Source organism: Mytilus californianus, unplaced genomic scaffold (genome assembly GCF_021869535.1).
Source record: "Mytilus californianus isolate M0D057914Y unplaced genomic scaffold, xbMytCali1.0.p SCAF_6, whole genome shotgun sequence".
Taxonomy (NCBI): Eukaryota; Metazoa; Mollusca; class Bivalvia; order Mytilida; family Mytilidae; genus Mytilus; species Mytilus californianus.
This window is the reverse complement of record NW_026262712.1, coordinates 97,199,876-97,220,374: the sequence shown is the minus strand read 5'-3', so window position 1 is coordinate 97,220,374 and position 20,499 is coordinate 97,199,876. Positions and strand designations below refer to the sequence as shown.

Sequence of the window (20,499 nt, the reverse complement as noted above, 5' to 3'; positions counted from 1 at the left end):
AATTTCCTGATCTGTCTGAAGTTTTTAGACATTCTATCTATATAAAAAACAACAACAGAACATTGTCTAATTGGTCCTTAACTTTCAACAAAACCTATGTTACTTTTGTTTTTCCTCAAAATGTCTATGAATCAAAACTGTTTAAACTGCCAACCAAAAATGTACATGACAAATGGATTTATAATCACAAATAATAGGACACTCGGAGAGACTGTTCTCAAATGATTACAAGACCAATTTATACAGGATATCAACTTTCTTCACACAGTTTTTAGTGATTGTCGAATTGTATATGTATAATAAAGATTCGTGAACACCAATCAAATAATAATCAATCAACAAGTAAAAAAAATATACAGTGGTAACCATTATCATGATTATCCTTAGGAAACATAAAAACATATAAGATATTAGGGCTATCACATATAATCATAGCTCCTATGACGTTAGAATAAATGTTTTCTACTGGTTGGCAATATATAATGTGTCTCTCTTTCCTGGGTAGGAGTTAGTTATGTTTCTTTAGTGAAGTGTAATGCGAAAGTGGAAAAAAAAACTTTTGAGAAGTGTTCCTGATCATCACCACTGTAATGTCAAACACAATTTGTATAAGAAAACATATCAGAAACTACAAAATACAGTATTATGTGTCCTTGGCTAATTACTTCTGAATATTTTAACAGTAAGGAAGTATATATAAAATGTATCAAACAAAAGCAGATCCACTATAGGAAATTTAAATGTATCTTCATATATATTTTGCTTGATAGAATGCCGTTGATTCCTTGATTTTCGTAAGTTCCTATTTTCTTGGATTGAGAAAAACTTGTATTTTTGTAGATTAGCAACACAAACCCATAGAAAAATTAAACTTAGTTACACTTTAAATTCATGGGTGACCCTTAACCTTGAAATCCACGGAAATTGTATCCCACAAATAATAATGAATCCACAGTAGAAGATAAAATTGGCTTAATTTACTCTGGACTTAAATTGTATGTTAAACGATCAGAATTTTATTTTATTGAAACATACTTATATTTCCAACCCCTGACCAATTTATGGCAGTTTAAAACTTCCTGCTTTCTGTGCATAGTATCCTCCTACAGAAATGGCCCTAACATTAACATAGATAGCTGTACCAGTCTCTGCCTTAACTGTTGCTGGTATACCAAATGTGATACTCGACTGGTTTGTAAACTGCCACTGTATAATGTTGGCACCACTCTGGAATGATCCAGCCGATATCTCATAATAAAGTGAATGGTCAGAGGTGAATATGTTTCCCCACGACACAACTACTTCATTGTTAAGGTAAGAAAAATAAAGGCTCTTTGAATCTGGAAAACAATAAAGTTTAAGAGATAACATAATATACAAAGCAAAAAATGTCAATAGAAAAAACTAGCCCGGATCATCATATTGCATTCCATGTTCGGAGAAATATGAAATCTGGATAAAATACATGACGGACAAATGGATGGATTAACAGACAGATATAATCACAGACACAGCCGAAAAATATAATTGCCTCCAATCTCTCAAATATTTAAAAAATTTCAAGTGGCTTACTAAACCAGAATGTTTGCATATATTGTGAAGCAAATTTAATAAAACCTTCTGGTTTCAAGTTTATCACAAAACCATGATAATCTTTGAAAATATTATTTGAAACATTCATCTCTTAATGTATTCAGCTGAGAAGTTTTGAAAATTAAGCATTTAAGAATGACAAATATTTCATGTAAGTAACATTTCAATTATTCTTTCAAATAAAAAAAAATTATAAAAACATATTTTTAAAACAATATATATCTGTACTTACTATCTACTAGGGGAACTGCAGTCTGAACAGTTACATAAGTGGTAACAAACAATGATCTAAGGAAAAGTTTATTCATAGCTTGTGAAGACACATCGTGTTTATCATCTATTAGTGACATCTTTGTGAAGTGAGTGTATAATACTTCCTGTTTTGCTGGGAAAAACATAGACTCTGACTTCTGTCCAGGATAATTTACCTGAAATATAATAATATTGTAATGGCAGTCCTATTCTAAAGGGAAATAGAATGAAATACCGTTAGCTAACTATTAACAAGCAAAAAGTCATGAAAATAAACTGACATGAAGTCTAAGGGTTAATGTGAAATAAGTATCAACAAGCAATAAGTTGGTTTTAAGTTAGAAATAATCGCAACGTTAGCATCCAAACACAGTGAAAATATTGACATGATTAAAAGTTTCAGCAAAATGTCGTAAAAGATCATGATGCTTGTTCATTATTAAAAACAACTGTGTGCAAAAACAAATTAGGGAAATCTTGCAGATAGACTGAAAAAAAGTGATGTTGATGCGAAGAGCTTGACATAAACACTACCATGTGGTATTACTGACAGAACACATTACTTCCAAAGATTTTTGAATAGATAGTGTTTATTAAACTGTGAACATGATCTTGATTATCTCCCGTTATTTTACATATCATTTTTAATCATGTTTTTGTATTCATATGCATAGTTGTGGATCATTGTTGAAGCTATATCAATTTTGTTTTGAAAAACATTTCTAGCATTTCTCTTAACATTTATTCAATTTTTTAAACGTTTTATTATATGTCTGCAACCAGTCTTTTAAGATATAAATCATGTTTTATTCCAAAATGATGTTTTTTTTTAAATACAGTTGGATAGGAAATTATCCACATGTACTTCTATAATTTTATATATATATAGCTTTTGGTGTTTGCAGGGGTTGGGTATAACATTGTAGCATATCATTAGATTATGTTACATTACTTTTTTACATTGAAAACTTCAAACAATATTTACATTAAAACTTTTAACAAATTTTATAAAATTTAGACTTTGTGTAAACTCTGATGATCATACTAAAGTTACCTTGTATGTTTCCACACCAATGCTATCTGTAAATCCAGACCATTTTATTCTCAATGTATCTGTCAGACCTAGGTACCAGTCTCGAGGGTTGTACTCTGTATATGACAGGGAAAGAACTTCCATTTCTACTGTGGATATGGATGGTGGTGTGTTTGAGATTTGAACACCATCAGTAGATAAAGAGTAAGTAAGACCGGCATTGTTCTCACAGCTGAGGGTGGTGTAGATGGTATACCCTTCTAAAAAATTGTAATCAAATTCCATCGAGGCTGGTGAAGCTGATATTTCAGTGTAAACAAGCAAGTCTGTTTTACCTGGTGCGTAACCTGTAAATATACAAACACAATATTAGCCTAATAATGTTTTCAGTTTAAAGTAGCGAGTACATATGTTTCCTGGTGTGTAGATGTAAATATACGAACTACGAACGCAACTGTCGTCTGATGAAGTTACACTGCAGTGTAAAGTAACGAATATACATGTTTCTCGGTGTGTAGCCTGTAAATATAAAAACGCTGCTTTAGCCTAATGAAGTTACACTGCAGTGTAAAGTAGATAGTACATATGTTTACTGGTGTGTAGCCTGTAAATATTCAAACATAGTATTATCCTGATGAAGTTTAAGTTGCTGTGTAAAGTAAGGAGTACACCTGTTACCTGAAATCTGTAAATAAACAAACATAATATTACACGATTTCGAGAAACTAAAAGTCCTGTATACTACATTCTAGCTGTTTCAAACTTGACCAAAATCTAAGTAATTGTTTCATGAAATCATTAATTCATTGTATTGTTACATAGCTCCTTAATTAGCAGTATGTTTTCTACTTTATCATAATATATCATAATAATGTATAATTGTGAACTCGAATATACAAGTTCCAGTGACAATCTAAGCCAACTAAGGTTAATTAGTTCCTCCAAGCCACCCTTTTAATGTTACTGTAAGTTGAAATTATATATTTTGTTTTACTGTGTGTTTAACCATTTCACAAATATCAGATGACTAAATCTTACCAATTGCCCATTTACAGAACTTAATACTAGATTCCAAGTCATCTACTTCCCAGTTTGCAACAACTTGATTAAACGTCCAGGAATCCTCGTCAGCACCTGTCAGCAGAAAAACTGGTAAGAAATTACGTCACAAAACAAAGACAAAAACAATTTAGTACAGTAATAAATTGTATAATGTTCTTGTATTTCTGATATTGTTTAGGAGGGCATTCAAAATATATAATGAGTGGCATGGGGATAAATTTTAAATAAATATCATTTTAAGCCATTTATTTAAAAACAAAATGAGTTTAACACAGTTCTATTTCTTAATGAAAATCGTTAAAACCATTTTTTTTTCTTGTAGTTTTAAAGTAAAAGAGACAAATGTGTGAAACACATACATGTTTTTAGTAAAAGACATAATTGCAATTTTACTCATCCTCTTTAGGGACAAAAAATGAACTCCTGAAAGCATCTACTCTTCCATATAGTTTATGACTGTTATTATGAAAAGCAATCACTTCTTTCAGCTGTTTAAATACTTGTGAATTATTCTTATTTATAAGTTAACTATAACATTGAGTCTTCCAATAATTGTGTTCAAAAGTATAAAGATACAAAATAATATACGACATCTAAGTTACAAAAAGAATGCAGATAACTTTTGGTGATAATCAATTTTCAATGCCACATCCAAATTATGTGTCTTTTAAACTTAACATACCTCTACCATCATTAATATATTTAATATCAGGTGGTGTCAGATCTACCAGTATGGGATCAGAATATGATATGCCCCTCAATCCTGCAGCATTAGTGGCTATAGCTGTCACATAAATAAAGGTGTTATGTACCAGGGTTACATTGTTGTTATAGCCAAAGTTCATCAGTCCAGCACTTCTAAATGGTTGGATCTGTGTACCTCCCTCTGCATAACCTGCAACATAAACAAAGTTAATCATTCCCACACTTCTGAATGATTGGACCTGTTTACCTCCCTCTGCCTAATCACAACAACAACAAAAAACAAAGTTAATCAATCCAACGCTTCTGAATTGTTAGATCTATGTTCCTTTCTATGTATAACCTACAACATAAAGAAAGTAAATCAGTCCCACACGTCCGAATGGTTGAATATGTGTTCCTCCCTCTGAATAACCTACAACAAAAACAAAGTAAATCAGTTCAACCGTTCTGAATTGTTGGGTCTGTCTATCCCCCTCTGTATAACCTACAACATAAACAAATATAATCAGTCTCAGACGTCTGAATGGTTGAATCTGTGTTCTTCCCTCTGCCTAAACTACAACATAAACAAAGTTAATCAGGTCAACACTTCTAAATAGTTGGATCTGTGAACCTCCCTCTGCATAACCTACAACATGAACAAAGTTAATGAGTTCAACACTTCACAAGTACTTACCTATAGCCCATGTGTAATCAATGATAGGAGAATCTGGATCAGAGAAACTCCAGGACCCATGGATAGAACTCCATTTATGCAAATAAACAACATGACCAAGCACATGGCCACTTGTAGCACCTGTTGTTAAGTTCACTTTCTGTACAGAAAGGTCATCTACAAATATCCCTGTAGTCATGTCCATACTTCCTATTGTGATATTCACAGCATTCTCTGTCGGTCTGAAATAGAAATGGTGTGTATGCCAGGAAATTTCCTCACGGTCTGAACTAATTCCATGTCCATCTTTACGATAACTTTTAGTGTAAATTAAAAACACCAGTCTTTCTCCATCACCAAATTGTATAAATCCTTCTTTATTGGCAGCCACTGAGTCTGTTATTGACAAATGACTACTGAAGAAGGAAACTCTGTAAAGCTGTCCAGCAATAACTTGTGGTAATTCTTGGTGCACATTTCCTCTAATGAACAAAAAATATCGTCCATCTTTGGCTAAATTAACATCAGAAGATACCACAGCCATACACGTAAAAGGTGATGGTATCCATGACAATGGGTGGTAACTAGTAGAAACCATACAAATATCAATAGAAGTAACATTTTCAAACATAATAACATCTCCACTTGTGTTTTCAAATGATGTATTGTTGCCAAGATTTTCAATAACATGAATGAACTTTTCAGGAACGGGAGGAGTTTTGTCAATGACGGCACCATCTGATACAACAATGTCCGACTTCAGCCCAGCGTTATCAACAGAATAGACTTTTGCATATAATCTTGTTCCTGAAAAACAAAAACAAAACACTTTTAATCTTATGAAATCTTCTTGGATTCAGAAATATTCAGTACAGGTTGCACTTGGTAAATACAGCTGTTTCACAAACCACGCATCTTTTAGGCAGATATATAATATTCATAGATAAATTGTTTTGTTTACGTACTGGTTCCCAGATATGATCTCTGTTTCATCTCATAGAGACATAACTTGGAAATGTTACCAGTATAAATAAAAAAATATAGCGGCAGCCTTTAATTCTGAGGGAGACCAAAAGTGAAGGTAGGGGTAGTACAGAATTTAAGTACAAGTTTAAACTCTTAGAAGTTCGGGGCATATACATGTTGAAAATATGCCGCGCAGCCCTATATTTTGACCTTTGAAAAAATAGTAGTGCATATGAGCTTTCCATTCTAGGATATAATTTTTTTCGAAACTTCATAGTAAAAGTGGTACAGTTTTAGCCGTAAAAGGAGTTCCTATGGGAAATTGTATTGTCTATATTTACAGAAATGCAACCTATAAATATTACAGCATACACACCAATCATTCCCTATTGTTTTAATTTTCCTTTTTTGGACGATGTTTATGATCTATTGGCGTCGATTAATGGTGTTTATATATTCCAACTCGTTCGCTAGGACCCTGTCTGTCGTGACTTTTGGATTTCAATGAGCGTAATCTTTGCAAAACTGGTAAATTATTAAGTAAGTGATTTCGTTACAACAAAGTACTTAATCCCTTAAAAAAGATTCTTGCATAGATACAGATATTTGGTTTGAAGGTTTGGGTGTACCTGTTTAAGACCTATTCCAAGCAGAATAGGTCATCCTAATTTTTATGGTGATGTTGTTTACCGAGTCAAGAAATGGAGATATGATGCGGGTAAACCTATCAATCTTTTAGATAAACTTATTCTAAAATGTTACCAATTGAACACTGTATTTAGATCTTTGAATATTGTTTTCAGTGGTATAAATATTGATTTTGTTATCAATAAATTAAAACCAGACTAAATGATATTGTTCTACACATATGCACCTTAACGGTTCTACAATGTGTTGATACCTATCTTTTGGCATTGCACAAGATCATGTATTTCTCTGAATGTTAATGACATCTTCACACTTTATCTAATCGTTGTTGGATGTGCACAGATTTATATTTTAGTTTTAAATGCATGATGTCTGTATTAATTGTTTTTGGTATTGAACTAGTTGTAAGTAACAAAGAATACACTCATATCTGTTCTTTGTGTCCTTTTTGTGATGAATTTATGAATTCCCGGCCACGTCCGGTCTGTAATTTTGTTAGATGTTTTCTGCTTTGTATCGATCTGATGAGTTGGCACTTTTCGACTAATTTTTATAGTTTGTGCTTATGGTGTGCCGTTACACCACTATCGCAGGTTAGAAGAGGGTTGGCGCCTTCGAAATTGTTTAACCGCGCCACATTCTTTATGTGCTTATCCATAGTCAGAAACCTTTAGTTCAGTGGTTGTCGTTGGATTATATCTGTCATATTTGTTTTTCGTTAATTGTTTTGTTATAAATATTTAGACGGTGAGTTATCTCAATTGAATTGTTTCATATTTTCATGTCCAGGCCTTTTATAGCCGACATTATGGTATTGGAGGCCATATGGTTGCCTCTAATTGCTTACATAGATATAAGAAGATGTGGTATGAGACAACTCTCCATCCAAGTCACAATTTGTAAAAAGTAAACCATTTTAGTTCAAAGTACAGCTTTCAACACGGAGCCTCGGCTCACACCGAACAGCAAGCTTACGCCTACTTTATTTGAACTTTTGGGGATAGTTGTCTCATTTGCAATCATACCACATCTAATATATAATGATGAATAAATAAAGGCAACAGTAGTATACCGCTATTCGAAATTCATAAATCGATTGAGAAAAAAAAAACAAATCCGAGTTACAAAGAGAGTTGGGTACTTTCCTTAATAAAAATCTGAAATATAAACTGTAACCTTTGGGTTTTTCAGTAAATATATTACATGATAAGAAACTGTTATCTTGGGTATTTCAGTAGACATTTTACTAATTGGTATACACTTCTACATTGGGGTGTTTTAGTAGATATATGACTAGAAGGTATAAACTGTTACCTTGGGGTATTTCAGTAGCTATATTACTAGAAGGTATAAACTGTTACCTTTACTAGAAGGTATAAACTGTTACCTTTACTAGAAGGTATAAACTGTTACCTTGGGGCATTTCAGTAGATATATTACTAGAAGGTATAAACTGTTACCTTGGGGTATTTCAGTAGACATATTACTAGAAGCAGAAACATGTAAACCAGCATTTGTCCACCCCAGTACACTACATTCTGTCTTGTCTCGTTTCCTGTTGTTTACATATGTTCTTGTTCCAAAGCACCAATAGTTTGTTGCTAAACCAGATTCTGTATCTGTAAATCCATGCCAGTGTGCAGACACAGAATCAGAGGAATTCATATACTCTAAATCTGTACTTCCTAAAAAGGACAAATGCGTATAAATGCACAAACAATTGCTTAAATCAGTTGCAATTAATCCAAGACAAACCGTTCATTTATAAGATTAACTAGAATCACTTTGAACGTGCAAACATCACGCACTAGACAATGGGGATAATGTCATTAAAAGAAAGTCATCCTAAACAGTATACCTAAACCTATTTCTAACAAATTATCTATATGCAACAACATATACCAGAAACACCTGATTTATATTCACAAATGCCTTTTGGTCAGGTTCAATCAGTTACAACAAATAAGGCATGGCTGTTATGAAGGAAATTCTTCCACAACTTACCTAGTCCATCATAAACAATTCCTGACTTAGGTAGTGTATAGTCAACAACAAAACCATCTGATGTTGCTGTTGTGTGGGCTCCAGCATAATTATAGGCTATAACGTTTGTGTAATGGACTACACCAGGTGTTAGTTGTAGACCCGTCATGTTAAACTGTTGGTCTGTTCCGGGAATGTCATGTGCTACTCTAAGGATATCGTGTCCTAAAATGTAAAAACAGACATCTCAAATTCATACTGGAAAGCTGACTGATAATAGTCAGACTAACTTATATATTTTTTTCAAATGATACTGAAAAGGATTATGCAGGATTCTGGAATAGATTTGAATTAGTTTTCAGGTTGTTGATACACTCAACAAAGCTTTTCATTTTTGTATTTTTTCGCTGATAGATTTTTTTATAATCCTGTTGATTCAAAACAAATATTCTTATGTAAAACATCTAGGCTAATCATGAATGAAAATAAAATAAAATACAGAGTTGGTTCAGTAGGTGTGTTGATTTTAATAACCAGTAGATGTACAAAAGGAAAAAGCTAACACACGTACTATATAAACATTAACTCTATAATAAGTCTGATTTCATTTTCAGCCATTTCTGTCTAACTAATCACTATAGGTCGATTTAAATTTATGTTGTTCCATAATTTATTAAGTGTGCGTGTGGTTAGAGAGGATATTTGAATTAAATTTGATCGGTTTTAGTATCTTTTGACAACAGCTTTAAGAATTGTATAGAAAAACCAATCGAACATTTATTAATGTTTGTAGCTGGGGTCATCAAAAATTTCCTACTGACAACTATTACAAACACATTTTATATTGGCACTGCTCTTAGTGTTGTTTGTGATGATAAGCATCAGGGGCTGATTCAGGCGGGGGCGTGGCGGGCGTGCTCCTCCCCCCTAAAATTTGCAAAGCATGGGTTGTCCTCAGCTTAATAAAAAATATTTCGATAATTTTACCTCAAAAACATTTTTGACTCGCTTCGCTCGGCGAAATTTCAAGTTTTCGCTCCCCTAACCTAAAATCCTGACCTGGATCCGCCCCTGAGCATGCTAAAAATTCTGAATTTCTTTACATATTTAAAATGACAATACATAGTCTCAAAATTTAAAATTTATACATAAAAAACTTATAATTTAGAAACAGGTAGAATGCAAGGCTATGCGTCACATTTCTTATTGAGGGGAGTTCAAATTAACTGATATTTCGTGACAATGTATGGTTTTTCAGTTATAATGAAGCTCTTACAACTGTACCAAATGAAATATATTGGGTAAAAAACAATCATTTTATTTAATTTGAAGTGAAGACTCAAAAATATATGAATCTGTATTCTTTATTGACGATTTATATAAAACTCAACAAAATGCATAGTCAACGTTACAAACAAGGCAATATACGGCCAGTGACTTTATCACAAATGAATATACGGTTGACTTCGCAAATAGCACAGTTTGTTGCAGATTAAATAGATTCGTCATACACCAGAAATTAACTACTCGATATTTAAATCACTTCCTTGGACAGTACTAAGATAAAAACTGTATTTATCTGTAGCCTTATCACACTCCAAGAATTAGTTGTTCTAGTCTCAACTCACCTCCTGGGAAAGTACTTAGATAAATACTGTATTTCTCTATAGTTTTATCATACTCCAGGAATTTACTGTTCCAGTCAAAGGTTATAGGTCTGCCTATCTGCATGAAGTCTGTGTCCTTGACAGTAGTTCCTCTTATTTTTTCTATAACCTTTAAGAGACAAGATTATTTATAAATTTCTTGCCGCCTATGATATAAACATATTGCCTGTTTGAAACACTATACTAGTATACTTTTGATTATTTCATTTTTGAATCACTGGCATTCCCATTCTTGACCTATTCATAAAACAAGATGTGTCTATGCCACAACATCCTATGTTCATAATCAACTGCATCAATCTCAGTTGGTGCAAGTCCATGCTTGATACTGATATAATTTTAAATAAATTTTCTTATATCTGTTATTTCTAAAGTTAAAACATGATAGTGCATCATTAGCCTATTTTTCTGACTGAATCATTATGGTAATATACTCAATGTACATTATATTGTATATATTCAGGTTGCACTCTAATAAACTATTTATTCATTTATATAGTGTACAGCTATCTAATTCAACTTTGCATGATCAGGAATGTATCAAATAAAGTTTACAGTGTATTCATTTGTTGTCTTGGGAACCAATTTTCGTGGATTGAGAAGAGGTTTTATTTTCATGGATATTTGATTTTGTGGTGTTTTTTCAAAATTTGCATATATATGCCTATAGAAAGTTTGTCCTTTTTCAACATTTAAATTGCGTGGGTCAATTATACCCACGGAATCCACGTTATTGGTAACCCAAGAATCAACAGTATAACATCAAACTATTTGATTAAAACACATGTAAAGTACTTCACTTTACTCTGGTTGGGACTCAGAATGTATATTCGTTTTTGAATGTATGTATGTAATTGTGCAGAAGTATAGTTTTTAGTGTAAGCCTTTATATATATAACATGTCTTTGCATTTAACACTGAATTGCAACTACAGCTACATCACCCTAAAGAGCATTTGCAAATGAAATCCTAACTTTGACTCAAACAGTAATCGGCACTTTTGGTTGTCACATAACACCCGTTTCACCATACTTATCTAACCATAATACCATGCAAATAACCATATCCCCTAGTCTGTGTCTCTAACAAACTCACAGCTTTTCCTCTAACAGAAGCTAACACAGGAGCTTGTCCCATTACAACTATTCCATTCGATTTAAAAACAGCATACTTATCTGCTGAGTACCATATTCTCACAAACACAGAGTAAGTCAAAGTATTCTCCAATTTATCACCTGAAACAAATAAAACTATATTGTCAAATAGTGGATATCTTTATACTTGTTTAATAGAATGGTCTTAATTTAAGTCTATGCATCATTTTCCTCTGTAATTTATCGGTTTTTGGTCCTTGACTTCATTTTCATGGATCATTGGTGAAACTTTTATTTTAATATCAGAAATGTTTTCACTTTGAAAAGACACTTTGAATACCAATATCAAGATATAAACAAGGTATGTTTTAGTTTCAAAATAAAAATAAAATATATTGTCATTTCTTTTTAATCAGAAAAAATGTCTTCTTAGCTTTTTCAATGTTTATAAACAACTATCCAATAATTGATAAAGTATTAAGTCTAAAACTTCTAAAACTAACCAGGTTTAGTAGAAAAAACACAGTCCTTAAGCTGACCGCCATCTTGCCAAACCTTTTCTTCCACAGGATCATATATACCAGATGGGAAATCAAACAAAGTGTAACCAACACTCCATTCATACCTACAAAAACTGAGTAAAGCTAACATTGCATTCAAACATGCAATAAAAACAGAATTAAATTATCACTCCATTAAAGCCTGATATGGAGTCAAACTGAGTTCAGTTTGCATTTCATTCATAACTGCAATAGACTTAAACTGTATATACCATAAGAAATTTTAGAAAGGAAATACTGTATTACTGATCTAAGAAACACTTCATTTATGCTAGCGGATTAAAATTGAGTGAAGTCAACACTCCTGTCATGCTTATGAAGTCAAACTGAGTTTAGTCAAAACTTTATTCATGCTCAAGGATTCAAACTGAGAGTAGTCAAACTTAGTAAAGTCAACACTCCATTCATGCTAGAGAGTCAAAATGAGGGTAGTCAACACTCCATTCATGCCAAAGAAGTCAAACTGAGGGTAGCCAACACTCCATTCATGCTAGAGAAGTCACACTGAGTGCAGTCAACACTCCATTCATGCTAGAGAAGTCAAAATGAGCGTAGTCAACACTCCATTCATGCTAGAAAAGTCAAACTGAGTGCATTCAACATTCCTCTCACGCTAAAGAAGTCAATCTTAGGGTGGTCAACATTCCATTCATGGTAGAGAAGCCAAACTGAGTACAGTCAACACTTCATTCATGCTAGAGAAGTCAAACTGAGGGTAGGCAACACTCCATTCACGCTAGAGGAGTCACACTGAGAGTAGTCAATATATACCTAATTCATGTTTGGAAAGTCAAACTGAGTGCAGTCAACATTCCGCTCATGCTAGATGAGTCAAATTGAGTTTTTTTCAACACTTCATTCTTGCTAGAGGTGTAAACAATTTGACACAATTCTAACAATATACATGTTCATAATCAGTTATAAAGAGTTATCCCCTTGTACTTGGGACACAATCCACATTCTACGTAATACATTATCGAATGTTCTTACAGCTTAATAATGGAGTTATTTCACTTGACTTATTATAAAGGTTTTATGCCTTGTACGTGTGACACAAATTACACGTAATATATTATGCGATTCTCTAAAATCTTGATGACTGGAGTTATCTCCCTTGAATGACAATAAAGGTTTACATTCATGCCTGGAAAATCAAATTACAGTTTAATCATGGAGAGTTATCTCCCTAGACGTACCATAAAGGTTTCATGACTTGTACTTTGGACGTAAGCCACATTCCACGTAATATATCATTTGATGCTGTTACAATCGATCATGGAGAGTTCTCTCCATTGACCTACCATAAAGGTTTCATGCCTTGTACTTGGGACACAAGCCACATTTCACGTAAAATGTTATCAGATGCTGTTACAATCGATCATGGAGAGTTCTCTCCCTTGACTTACCATAAAGGTTTCATGCCTTGTACTTGGGACATAAGCCACATTCCATGTAATATGTTATCAGATGCTGTTACAATCGATCATGGAAAGTTCTCTCCGTTGACTTACCATAAAGGTTTCATGCCTTGTACTTGGGACACAAGCCACATTCCACGTAATATGTTATCAGATGCTGTTACAGCTTGATCACTACTAGAATAGCTATTACTATCTTTAACCAGTAGAAGATTGTTGTTATTATCTAGAAGAAAAAATAACAAGAATCTTTCAAAATCAGATACACTTAGGTTCGTCTATTTACTCAGACCATTTAATATATAAAAAAAGTTTTCCTTGTTCCTTCCATATTATATGATGTTTATTCATATTTGGTTTCCAATCATGATCAAAGGCGCCTTTGTCTAATTGTGTTTTTGTTTATAAATTATTCCCATCATCAACATATTCCTAGGTATATTGGGTTAATATTTTGAATTTATTTTCCTACTGTTGTGCAGAATATCAACATTTTGACCTTGACATCATTACAACCAAGAATTAAAGGACATTTTTAATCACGTAGAGCATATACACAATGTTTATCACATGACCTTGACATACTTACTGTCTGAACTATTTATTCATTTATATAGTGTACAGCTATCTAATTCAACTTTGCATGATCAGGAATATTTCAAATAATTTATACAGTGTATTCATTTGTTGTCTTGGGAACCAATTTTCGTGGATTGAGAAGAGGTTTTATTTTCATGGATATTTGATTTTGTAGTGTTTTTTCAAAATTTGCATATATATGCCTATAGAAAGTTTGTCCTTTTTCAACATTTAAATTGCGTGGGTCAATTATACCCACGGAATCCACGTTATTGGTAACCCAAGAATCAACAGTATAACATCAAACTATTTGATTAAAACACATGTAAAGTACTTCACTTTACTCTGGTTGGGACTCAGAATGTATATTCGTTTTTGAATGTATGTATGTAATTGTGCAGAAGTATAGTTTTTAGTTTAAGCCTTTATATATATAACATGTCTTTGCATTTAACACTGAATTGCAACTACAGCTACATCACCCTAAAGAGCATTTGCAAATGAAATCCTAACTTTGACTCAAACAGTAATCGGCACTTTTGGTTGTCACATAACAAAGGACATTTTTAATCACGTAGAGCACATACACAATGTTTATCACATGACCTTGACATACTTACTGTCTGAAACATAATAACAACTAATAAGGTTTTGATTTAAAGGAAATGTTTTATCCTTAGGAGCACATACACTATGTCTGTCACATGACCTTGACATACTTACTGTCTGAAACATCATAACAACTAACAAGGTTTGGATTTAACGTAAATTTTATCCAGTGGAGCACATACAAAATGTCCAGCACATGACCTTGACTTACTTACTCTCTGACACATAATGAGAACTAATAAGGTTTGAATCTTTATCACACTATGATCCTGTGGAGCACATACACAATATCAATCACATGAACTTGAAATGTTACTGTCTGACACATCATTACAACTAACAATGTTTGGATTTACAAGCCTTTGTGATCCCGTGGATTCCATACACAATGTTTATCACATGACCTTGACATAGTTACTGTCCGACACATCATTTCAACTAACAAGGTTTGGATTTGAAGGACATTTTTGATCTTGAGGAGCACATACACACTGTCAATCACATGACCTTGACATACTTACTGTCCGACACATCATTACAACTAATAAAATTTGGATTTAAAGGACATTTGTTATCTTGAGGAGCACATACACAATGTCCATCACATGACCTTGACATACTTACTGTCCGACACATCATTACAACTTATCAAGTTTGGATTTAAAGGACATTTTTGATCTTGCGGAGCACATACACAATGTCCATCGCATGACATGGCATCACATCTTCTGATTAGGTCTAAAGGTCCTCCGGGTACTTTTGTAAAAGCTGAGTGGATAAGTTTACTTCTCATCCCTACCTGCAAAACATATTGGTGGTTTAACATGTTAAAGTAATTTTAGACACAAAATACTTCCATGTCTTCCAGTGCTTAATATGCTACTTGAGTATGACATCTATTGTAAATATCATTTATCAAAATGGTGTATACAACACACAAACACTTGCACTGTAAGAAAAAACAATGCAATATGTTTTCTAAGACTTATTTGTGATAATATAAAAGGAAAGGATTGCAGTGTACTTTAAATCATAATAAGAAGGTATAACAATTGATGAAAAAATTTCAAGCATCCCTGGTTCATCCTGGAATTATTCAATAGGCAGGTAATATTTTTGTTAAAATGAAAAACATTCAGTGTTCAAATTCCGGATTAACCAAGAGTTGCAATAATTTATTTTGATTTTAAAGAATTTTTTTTAAATCTTCAGGAAAACTCGAGTTGCATCAAACAACAATATCTACAAATTGAAGACAATTTTGTACACAACACATTTATATTTTGAAAAATGAGATTTGTATTTCTTTTTCTTCTTTTTCGTTACTGTGAAATACTTTATACATATATATATATATCAGCAAAGTAGGATTTATTCTTTTTCTAAACATAAGAGCATCATTAGCTGAACAAACTGACCCCGTTGACAGCCCACACAGATATATACAGTGTATCATAGTTGGTCAAAGTTTTGGTTTCCACTTTAAACAGTTGAACTTTTCCTTCATTACCATGATCTGTATTGGTTTTTGTATGGTAATATTTGGCATCTGTATCCTATTAGTAAAACAAAAATGTATATATATGTATGTAGTAGCTAAAATTCCTAAAAAGAAATCATTTGCAATCTGGTAAAGGAAAAAACCTTACAGATTTTACGTCTACCACGTGCATGCGCACCAATGCAATATTTAAGAAACAGCTTATTTTTCTATAAAAACATGAGAAACTTTACTTTACATTATAACTAAATATTTACCTTTGCACTATATTTCAACTTGTCCTTATGATATTCAATAGCTTATTTATCATTGTATTCTATCTAAATGTGTCCCTTCCCTTACGGGTAAAATTAACAGCCACATCTCCTTTCATAAAACAAGAGACAATTAGGCAACTGTTTGTTTTTATGTTGTACTGTTACACCACTGTCTCAAGTTATGGGGGGTTGGCGCCTTCAAACTAATTAAATCCCGCCACATTCTGTATGTGCCTGTCCAAAGTCAGGAGCCTGTATTCAGTGGTTGTCGTTTGTTGCTGTGTATCATATTTGTTTTTCGTTCTTTATGTTGTACATAAATAAGGCCGTCACTTTTCTCGTTTGAATTGTTTTGCATTGTTCATTTCGAGGCCTTTTATAGCTGACTATGCGGTATGGGCTTTGCTCATTGTTGAAGGCCGAATGGTGACCTATAGTTGTTAATTTCTGTGTCATTTTGTCTCTTGTGGAGAGTTGTCTCATTGGCAATTATACCTCATCTTGTTATTATTAAACATACTTCATTCACGTCTTCTCTTGGTCTATGTATAATTATTCTACGTCCATTTTATAATAGGTCCACATTACATTCCCATTTTAGGTGTACATACCTCATTTAAATCCTGGCCCATATAAGTAGACCCAACAGAAACTTTATAATAGTCTATATCAGAATGTAGGTCACTGAAGCCTAACCAGGCCAGATTTATAGCTCTCTGTGACCAGATCATCCATCCTTCAGCATGTCTCAGGAGTTCAAGATCGGCAGCATGATCAGTTGTAATGGCAAACATACCTAATCAGCAAAGAAACAATATTAAAACTTTTGTAAGAGTTAATGATCAGCAGCATAATCAGTTGTTATGGCAAACATACATAATCAACAGAAAAACAATACTAACACTGTTGGAAGAGTTCATGATCAGCAGCATGTTAAGATGTAATGATAAATATTCATATAAATATCCATGAATAGTATAGTTCCATCACAAAATCCTAACTGTTCTTAAAAACATACCTCTAGACGGTGGGGTACTGTCTACAAACATGCCCTGAGATGTAGAAGTTATACAAATCTCAGCACTGTTACAGGAAATTAACGTCACATAATAGGTGACTCCATCATGTAAATCTAGTCCAGAAAAAACATAGGACCTGGCTATACCATTGACCTAGAAATGGCACAAGAAAAATATAAGCTGTATCATTTACTTGAAAAATGAGTCATTCATATATTTCATATAGCTCTAAAACAGAAAATAATAAATGCCACTCGAAAAGAAAAATATCTATATGAGATCAAACTATGTAGAGTCATAATTTGATATGTTTTGTTCAGCTTTTATATAGAGATGACATGATATTGTGGGATAAACGTGCTGTGATGACAATATGACTTTTGATGTGAGTTATGTAATGGCAAGGATTTTGATTGTTATCTTGATATTAAACATTGCATTAAGGTGTATCAGGCAAAAACAGTATTTTGAATGGAGTTATCTCCCGAAGGATATGTTCCAATTGTCGTAACTACAATCCCGTCTCCTTTTCCCTGAATGTGAACTACCGAATTAGACTTATCACCGGTTTTGTACCTACGTGAAAAACATGTAGGGTGCCACATGTGTAGCTGGATCTGCTTACCCTTCCGAAGCACCTAAGATCACCCCTAGTTTTGATGTGGTTCGTGTTGCTCAGTCTTTAGAGTTCTATGTTTTGTTTTATGTACTGTTGTTTGTCTGTTTGTCGTTTTCTTTTTTAGCCATGGCGTTGTCAGTTTAGTTTGGACGTCCCTTTGGTATCTTTCGCCTCTCTTCTAAAGTACATATATATGTTGACATGGATAAGTAAAAGAGTGTTCATCCCACTGCACTAACTTGTGTGTAGTCACAAACTACAGGTAGAGAAGATGGTTGAAATATATCTACAATTTTAACCAGCAAGTGACTTATCATCCCAAAAATTTACAGATACATGCTTGCGATGAAAAGTGTCTGACTGTTATGACAACATGAGTTGTCTCCCCTTGATGTGAGATTGTAATGTCAACATACTGATAGAGAAGACAACATGAATTCTCCTCCAATATGAGATTTGATAGAGAGATACTGTCTTTTTATAAACGACTCGTCATCATCAACAGCCCATTCAACCTTCATAGATGTTCTATAAATCTGTGTCAATCCTTTAATTCCAAAGTCAGCAGAGAATGTAGGTGTTGTTTTAATAACAGGAGCTGATGTGTCGACTAGAAAACCATTGGATGTGGATTCCGACCATAAACCTGTAATGAGATTCTCATTTAGGTATTTATTCTGAAAAATGTATCATATTAAGATGTAGATAATATTCCTGTATTTTGATTTTAACCTAGTAATAACCTCGGCCTTTCCTGATGTATATGTTCCAAATGTATTCAAGCTTGAAGTTCATCTTGCTTCACTGATTCATGATTTTTGAGTAATCATTTTATTTGATTATAAACTTAAGGCACAGCAAATCCATTTTCTTCTTGCAACATATCATAGACAAGAAAGCAGACATGATCTGGAACAAATATATTCAATCTATTCTCTAAATATTAATTCTAACAGGCAGGTGACTTACTGTAGATTCATTATTTTTCATGGTATTTTTTGGGTATATGTAAAGAATTTAAATGTTCAACAAAGTATAAAATTGTCTATAGGGGTGAACGCCGACTTTGCAAAATCCAGAAATAAAATACCACAAAAATACACTTTTTCTACAATTAAAGAGAATTGGTTCCTACGGAATGAATGAATTGACATTGATATAACCGATGCAGGATCAATACTATTGTATGAAATAAGCAGTTGTCTAATGTATAAGATATAAATTGTGACATGCAAGTTGCTGTGATGTGCTTTTTTCATTTAATTTTACAGACATTAGATCAAAATGATACAAGTATGAAGTCCTGTCCATGATCTTAAAAATATTAGGCAGTAAGAATAAAGGGAAAATGTACAAATTGCCGATATTGTGCCTTACCAACTTTATTGTAAGCTCTGACAGTAACAAAGATTCTCTGGTTTAACGGTAGTCCAAGAGATATATTATATATAGCAGCAGTCTCCGTCAGATGAAGTTTTGTTTCTGGTATAATATCAGTGCCTCCTTTAATGGTTCCTGCCATCCATACATACTTCACGAGACCAGACTGAGGATCATCGAACCCATACCACTTAGCTGATATATAGGTCCTGTAATATATGTATACTTAACTAAGGCTGCTTCATTGAATCATGTCAAATATTAAGGAAAACCTCAGACAAGAGAAGAGATATAGGTCATGTAAAATATTTTCGCATATTAACAGCTGTTTCATTAAAGCAAGGCAGATATCAAAGGAAAACTCAGACAATACTGAGGATGATAAAACCCATGCTACTTAGTAGAGATACATGTCCTGTAAAATATTTACACATTTTTACAGCTGTTTCATTGAAACATATGCATCTCGGGTATCAAGGAAACATACTTCTCCAAACAAGACCGAGGATCATACATGATGAGTATTAGTGTATAAATTCTCTATTTCACATTATATTTTTTCTGACACTACTCCTATTTTTTTCTTTTCAGAAAGTAATAGTTCTGATAAGTATCAATCTTACGACATAGACTGGTATTCTGTGTCGAGGAAACCAGTTCCATCCTGAACTATTCCAGCTACAGGGGCACTGTTGTCTATAATCACACCGTCTGATGTCACGGTGGTACACATTTCTGCCGTGTTACATGCCGTCACTGTGGTATAATATCTCAGCCCTGTACCAAGGTGGATATTCTCTAATGTAAATTCTGAAGTTAAACAAAAGACATATATATGCAAGATATAGTTGTTATACATGTGACATATTGCACATGATAAATATCGTGTACTGTATCAG

General features: G+C 33.2%; 1 protein-coding gene across 1 annotated transcript in view; it reads right to left on the bottom strand.

Annotated features, from left to right (window-relative positions):
• Window positions 1-1,059: 1,059 nt before the first annotated feature.
• The window catches only part of LOC127706680 (uncharacterized), a 64,952-nt gene continuing 45,512 nt past the window's right edge, over window positions 1,060-20,499 (bottom strand). The window contains exons 33-51 of the mRNA XM_052211338.1: window positions 20,224-20,410; window positions 19,598-19,809; window positions 18,637-18,866; window positions 17,601-17,754; window positions 17,194-17,378; window positions 16,243-16,380; window positions 15,449-15,623; window positions 13,730-13,862; window positions 12,162-12,283; window positions 11,660-11,799; window positions 10,526-10,673; window positions 8,919-9,122; window positions 8,375-8,599; window positions 5,322-6,107; window positions 4,614-4,835; window positions 3,917-4,012; window positions 2,900-3,225; window positions 1,826-2,021; window positions 1,060-1,340 (exon numbers count right to left, since the gene is read on the bottom strand). Of these exons, the coding sequence (XP_052067298.1) occupies window positions 1,060-1,340; window positions 1,826-2,021; window positions 2,900-3,225; window positions 3,917-4,012; window positions 4,614-4,835; window positions 5,322-6,107; window positions 8,375-8,599; window positions 8,919-9,122; window positions 10,526-10,673; window positions 11,660-11,799; window positions 12,162-12,283; window positions 13,730-13,862; window positions 15,449-15,623; window positions 16,243-16,380; window positions 17,194-17,378; window positions 17,601-17,754; window positions 18,637-18,866; window positions 19,598-19,809; window positions 20,224-20,410 (4,160 nt within the window). The remainder of the gene's footprint in view (window positions 1,341-1,825; window positions 2,022-2,899; window positions 3,226-3,916; window positions 4,013-4,613; window positions 4,836-5,321; window positions 6,108-8,374; window positions 8,600-8,918; window positions 9,123-10,525; window positions 10,674-11,659; window positions 11,800-12,161; window positions 12,284-13,729; window positions 13,863-15,448; window positions 15,624-16,242; window positions 16,381-17,193; window positions 17,379-17,600; window positions 17,755-18,636; window positions 18,867-19,597; window positions 19,810-20,223; window positions 20,411-20,499) is intronic.